This window comes from Penaeus japonicus, unplaced genomic scaffold (genome assembly GCF_977035675.1).
Source record: "Penaeus japonicus unplaced genomic scaffold, GWHDUDI00000001_assembly GWHDUDI00000041, whole genome shotgun sequence".
NCBI lineage: Eukaryota > Metazoa > Arthropoda > Malacostraca > Decapoda > Penaeidae > Penaeus > Penaeus japonicus.
This window is the reverse complement of record NW_028234443.1, coordinates 13397697-13404063: the sequence shown is the minus strand read 5'-3', so window position 1 is coordinate 13404063 and position 6367 is coordinate 13397697. Positions and strand designations below refer to the sequence as shown.

Sequence of the window (6367 nt, the reverse complement as noted above, 5' to 3'; positions counted from 1 at the left end):
GCATACCTTACTAACCCAAACCTTTACAAAATAAAAACTTGTCAAATACCTCCCCATAAACCTTACTAAAAACAGCAGCAAAAAATATGTACAAATATCATTCCTCACATCAGACGATCTACAAATTCAGGAAAACAACATGTAGGGGTTATTCTTCAGCCGAGTGCCGAAGCCACGACTCGAACCCGACTCTCCACTTTCAAGAAATAAACATCACGTGAGAGTCGCCTCACGGATTCAAAGCTAAGGAGAAGCCATTGCAGGTTGTAACAGGGAGTAGAATCAGTAAGATGAGACCTCAGCGGTCAAGAAGCAGGCTGGGAATATATAATACCAATCTATGTGGGGGCAAAAGGGAGAGGGAGAGGGAGAGGGAGAGGGAGGGGGAGGGAGAGAGAGAGAGAGAGAGAGAGAGAGAGAGAGAGAGAGAGAGAGAGAGAGAGAGAGAGAGAGAGAGAGAGAGAGAGAGAGAGAGAGAGAGAGAGAGAGAGAGAGAGAGAGAGAGGGTAGGGCGGTGCGTAGTCCCCCCACCCTCCCAAGTTAGTACATCCGCAGCAGTGGCGCATCACGTGCGACACATACGAACGCCAGGAGACTTATTGTACTGAGGTTGATTTCGAGTCCCTGCACGCGTCCGACGGAGACGAGACTGCAAGTCACCCGATCAACAAGAACCTGCTTCGAGAAGTCGATAATCGCCACCACGGTGTCATGCCTACGTCAGCACAAGGCCTGACCCTACTCCAAGCATGCAGCTCCAGCCAGCTCGGACTCGTCCGCTCTCCAACAATTCAACGTTTTGCATCCTAGTACAAAAAAAAGGGGGGGGGGTACGTTGACAAGAAGAACGAGCCCCCCTGGACAGGCACGTCGTAATATAAGAAAGACACGAACATACCCAAACCGACAAGGCATAGGCACAGACCGGGCAGACCTGACACAACCTCAGACAAGCAAGACAGGCAGGCAGACGAGACATGGTCGGTCGGTCGGTGGGTGGGTCTGTCTGTCTGTCTGTCTGTCTGTCTGTCTGTCTGTCTGTCTATATATAAATTCGTGCGCGTGTCTCAGGCCGAACCTCCTATCAGGCCGCGGGCGTTGTCTTGCCTCGTGGGTTCACTCCTGCCCCTACACAACCGGAAGCTTGCCTCATCCCTTCCCGCCACCGCTTCACTCACATTCCTCATTTCCCGTTCGTCAGCCACAACAATCGTGTATATGTGTGTGTGTGTGTGTGTGTGTGTGTGTGTGTGTGTGTGTGTGTGTGTGTGTGTGTGTGTGTGTGTGTGTGTGTGTGTGTGTGTGTGCGTGTTTATCTATAAACCAAGCAAATATACCTGCAAGTCATGAGAAGAGAAAAACATGAAGGGAGGGGGAGGGGGAGGGAAAGAGGGAAAGAAAGAATAAGGTGGGAAGAGAGGGGGGGGGGCACTCAAATAAGTAAAGCAATTGATGGGATTCCCCGTGATGAAGTCAAAGGTTACGATCTACTAACCCATCCACTATTACCCCCATCCCCTCCCTGTCACCCCCTCTCCTCTTCACGATCAGCTGTTTCAGCTTTTACCCCCTCCTCCCCTCTCCCCCTCGCCCCTCTCGAGATCAGCTGTTTCAAGCTTTTAACCCCCACCCCTCTACTTCAAGCCTGCATAACCAGAACCTCTTTCTCAGTTATCATACTAAAAAAAAACCCTCCTCCTTTAGAAACATAAGTCAAGTATCTCTCGCCCCGACTCATTACCATCTGACGTCACTCGTTCCGTTTTCGCTAACATAGAAAAAAAGGAACACCAACCACCTTAAGAAAATGCTGACAGCAGTGATCAATACCAAGAACCGAGGTTAACTTACGTAACATTTACACTACGACAACTTTCAGCTCCTAGCTCCCCCCCCCCCTCCTCGCACGACGAAATGAGGGAGGGAAAGGAAAGGAGGGAGAAAGTGAGTGAGTGAGAGAGGAGAGAGACGGAGAGAGAGACGGAGAGAGAGAGAGAGAGAGAGAGAGAGAGAGAGAGAGAGAGAGAGAGAGAGAGAGAGAGAGAGAGAGAGAGAGAGAGAGAGAGAGAGAGAGAGAGAGAGAGAGAGAGAGAGACGTACTACAGCGATGTCCAGGTAGTGCCCAGAATCTGATCACTTCATTTATGAGAATAACAAAAAAATCGTCTGGAGTAGAGCTTTTTGAGTTGCTCTAAGAAATTGAAAATAAACATCAAATCTTGAAATAAAAGGCCGGTAATAAAATATACCCAGTGATAATAATAATAATGATAATAACAATAATACCAGCAATAATTAATAATATACATTGAATGGACTCCATTCCCATGACCAGGCGAGTCAAAAGGAGACCTCATGACATCTGTCAAATCCAGCAAGCCATCTTTGAGAACAAGACGCTCGTGCCGCAAGCCAACACACACAGACGTGACGTTTGGCATAAACATAAAAGAAAGGAGAGATCAACATGTGCGTTTGTCTGTCTGTCTGTCTGTCCCTCACACCTGTCACACCGTAACATTCAGTCTCGAGTTGGTAACATGAGGCCACCTCGTTGTGTGCGAGAATAAATAAATGAGGTGATACGCTATTCCTTGGACGTTACATCATTACACAACGCTTCGGCCTTTGAATGAGGGCGGGGGAGGGAGGGGGAGGAGAAGAAAAAGGAGGAGAATAAGAAAAAGGATGAGGAGAAGTACGAGGAGGATGAGGAGGGAGGGATGAGGTTGAGTATGAGAAGTAGGTGGTGTGAATGTGAGAGAAGAGAGCGAGACAGAGAAAGAGAGAAAAGAAAGAGAAGGGATAGAAGGGAGTGAGTGGAGACTGAGAATGTGTGAGAGAAAGAGAATGAGAGCTCAGTAATGACTCACTCCCGATTAACGCCGAAGCCCACGTGATCCTCATCCCGACACGCGACCGAACTCGAACGCCGGAGTGTGAGGCCGAGGCGGTGAACGCACAATGCGGGTGGATTACTCAAGGGGCGTAGGGGGGGAGGTGGAGGTGGAGGAAAGAGGCAGGTTAGAGGTGGAGCGAGGTGGTGGAAAGTGGGAGGTGAGGGAGGATGGAGATGAAAGAAGAGGGGGAGGGAAGTAGTGGTGGAAATATGGAGGATGGAAGGAGGGCGTGGAACGAGCGAGGAGAGAGGGAGAGAGGGAGAGAGGGAGAGGGAGAAGGTGGAAGGGTGGAAGATAGATACAGCAACGAGGGACGAAGGAAGAAGGAACATGGTGAAACGACGGTCGGAGGAGAGAGAGTGCGGGAGGGAGGGCACAGGGACGAGTGAGGAGAGGACACGTTATACCTGAGGCAATCACCACTGACAAGGTCTCCACAGCCGCCCTCTCTCTCCCTCTGACCCATCCCCACCCGCCCACCCACCCACCCAACCGGCACCCGGCCCACCCCGAACTATATATCTAAACTTTGGGAAATTAGACCAATAAATCCAATTCACAGCAAGGAGCGCTGGAGTCTCCTGTATTAGGATTTGGTGACGCTCTGTTTTATCGGCCCGTCTCTATCACGCCGGGGACGGTGTCGGCGCTAATACGCTGATGGTTTCTGAGAGGAGTAAAGGACATGAAGTCGTCCGAACCGGAGAGAAATCCATCGCCATTTTCAGAAATCTACGACTATTCGATAAGCCTTTGGTCTCTGACAGGCCTGGGAGCCCAGTACTAAGAATCTAACTTCGGATCATGACGTTATTACCCCACGCCTGCCGTCGAAAACGTCGCCGTATTCTCGACGATAACCTGTTTGACCTTTTCACGCGTGGATGCCAGCGCTTGCGAGTCCACCCGCCCTCCACCTACTTCAAGTGGATGGAGCATTCGGCTACACACCGAGGGCCCGTCCTCGCTACAACAGCACCTGAGGCTGAGTCAGGTACGGCTTGCATGCATGCGGGTTCCAACGGACCAACACTTATTCTACCCCGCCCCTGCACTCTTCATTTAATGCAACTCACGCCAGGCCGGCTAAGAACGACTCGTCTCACATTAGAGGGAAGAATGGGGAGGGAAATTAGAGACTAGGCTAAGGAGAGGAAGGTTTCCGGAGAGGCTTCACCGCCGCACGTAATGAACTCGCCCGCCTCCCATTACTGCGATCTGTCAAACATGCGTGGCTTTTGTTTTAGTGTGGACTGTTCAAACAACGGTGATGGGGTGAGGGTTCCAAGAGACTACCGAGATACCAGTGTGTTAAAAGGTAATGTCAGGCTGCGTTGACGAAACACCAGTAAGTGACTCACAGGGGTTGATGATAGAGCGCAGGTCGATTCCGCCCGAGCAAGTGGCTGCAGCGGCAGATGTATCGCACTCGACGCCCGATCCACCGTTGGCTTGCGTTCCTGCTACAGCTGCTGCGTCTGACTCCATTGTATCAAGTATATCCTCGGTAAAGCACCGCGAAAGGGGAGAGCGAGAGCGAACACTGCAAGTACACCCGAGAGCTACACTTCACTGACACTCCTCCGCCGTCGACCGTTGCGCCACCAGTGTCTGTCTGCCGTCAAGTCTGAACGGTCAACTCAAATGACGCAGTTCGGGTTTCCGCCACTAGAGGGCCAACGGGCCGGGCCGGCTGCGCAGTACACGTGCGCGCTTTCGTTCTCAAGTCGTAAGAATCGTGAATATACAACTTCAAACTGGGTGAACGTCCGTAATTCCAAGCATGCGAACAATAGCGCAAAATGGATTAATGCAAATGCCTGTAAGACCTGAATAACAAAAACACAAAACATGAACGGCGGGGTGGCTCCCCGCACGGCTACAAGAATTGGTAGATAGTGACGTCACTGACCACACTTGGGTGAGGGGGGCCAAGCCGGCGGGGAGGGGGGGGAGCAGAAGGAGAGGGAGGAGGGTGACTGGGGGACGGGGTAGGGTGGAAGAATCCTTACCAAGCAAATGCAGCCAGGGGGTGTGCCTTTCCTACATGACGGCAGGTAAGGGATGCGGCTGTAATGAGGTCACAAGTTATTCTGGGGTAAACCTACAACAAGGGCGGTGGGCCCTCTCACCCGCCCGACATTACTGAAATTCTTGGGAGCGAGACACATGGAGAGGAAGGGAAGTGTGAGACTAAAATATAATGAGAGAGAGATTAACAGGGAAGGAGAACGAAATAGTGAATGTCAAGAAAAGTGAGTAACAGAGTGTCAGGGAGAGTAAAAGAGTGTAAGGGAAAAAGTAAAAGAGTGTCAGGGAAGGAAATTGAACGAATGACTGTCAGGGAAAGAGTGAACGAGAGAGTGTCAGGGAAAGAAAGTGAACGAGTGAGTGTCAGGGAAAGAAAGTAAACGAGTGAGTGTCAGGGAAAGAAAGTGAACGAATGACTGTCAGGGAAAGAGAGTGAACGAATGACTGTCAGGGAAAGAAAGTGAACGAGTGAGTGTCAAGGGAAAGAGTGCGTGGCTGTCAAGGTAACACCGTGAGTGTGAATGTCAAGGAAAACAATGGTGACAGTGTATCTGGGAAAGAGAGCCAGGGTGACAGTTTTTGGGCGTTGAAATGAGTTGGCGAGTGTCAGGGAAAAATAGAGTGAGAGTGTTAAGGATGGGAAGAGTGTGCCAAGGAAAGAGAGAGACTGCCAGAGTGAGTGTCAAAGAAAGAGGAAAGAGAGAGAGAGAGAGAGAGAGAGAGAGAGAGAGAGAGAGAGAGAGAGAGAGAGAGAGAGAGAGAGAGAGAGAGAGAGAGAGAGAGAGAGAGAGAGAGAGAAGCGGTCTCGTGATGTTACAAATTGCAACATTCGAATTTACATTTAGCCGGGGAATTATCAGACAATTTTAGTTAATCTAATAATAACAACAATAAAAAGACTATTATCAAAAGAAACAGTAATAACAATCACATTAATAACAACAATAAAGAGAAATAGGAAATCGCCCGCATATTATTTCATAAACACAATCCCTTGCTGTCAAATGCCGATTTCCCAGATATTCCTAGGCCAACGTATATTCTCATTACACTAACAACTTCGTTCCTTTGAATGAATTGGTAGGTGAATGAATGAATGAAGGAACGAACGAACGAAGGGCAAATAACCAGTTTATCTTTGGAACATTAGCCAAGTGGCAGTTAAGCTACAATCAGCCAAGTTCGGGTTTCGTTACAAGTATAGACAGACTACGGAGGGTCATCCTCCCTCCCCCCCGTTTCCTCCTATTTTCATTTACACATTCTCCATTTTATTTTCTCTCCTACCTCCCCCTCTTTTCATGTTCCGTCCTCTCTGTCCCTTCTAATTCACTTTTCTTCCTTCCTCAATCTATTTATCTGTCCTTCCTTCTCCTTTACCTTCCTCTTCCTTCCATTCTATTTTCAGTTTTCTTTCCCTCTTCTCCCCTTCCCCA

At 49.5% G+C, this 6367-nt stretch overlaps 1 protein-coding gene across 2 annotated transcripts in view; it reads right to left on the bottom strand.

The window, feature by feature from the left end:
• The window catches only part of Rtnl1 (reticulon), a 30574-nt gene extending 26077 nt beyond the window's left edge, over window positions 1-4497 (bottom strand). For both annotated transcript variants that reach the window (XM_086534602.1, XM_086534603.1), the window contains exon 1: window positions 4262-4497. In XM_086534602.1, coding sequence (XP_086390728.1) covers window positions 4262-4388 — 127 coding nt within the window. In that variant the 5' untranslated portion in view covers window positions 4389-4497. The remainder of the gene's footprint in view (window positions 1-4261) is intronic.
• Between the last annotated feature and the right edge of the window lie 1870 nt (window positions 4498-6367).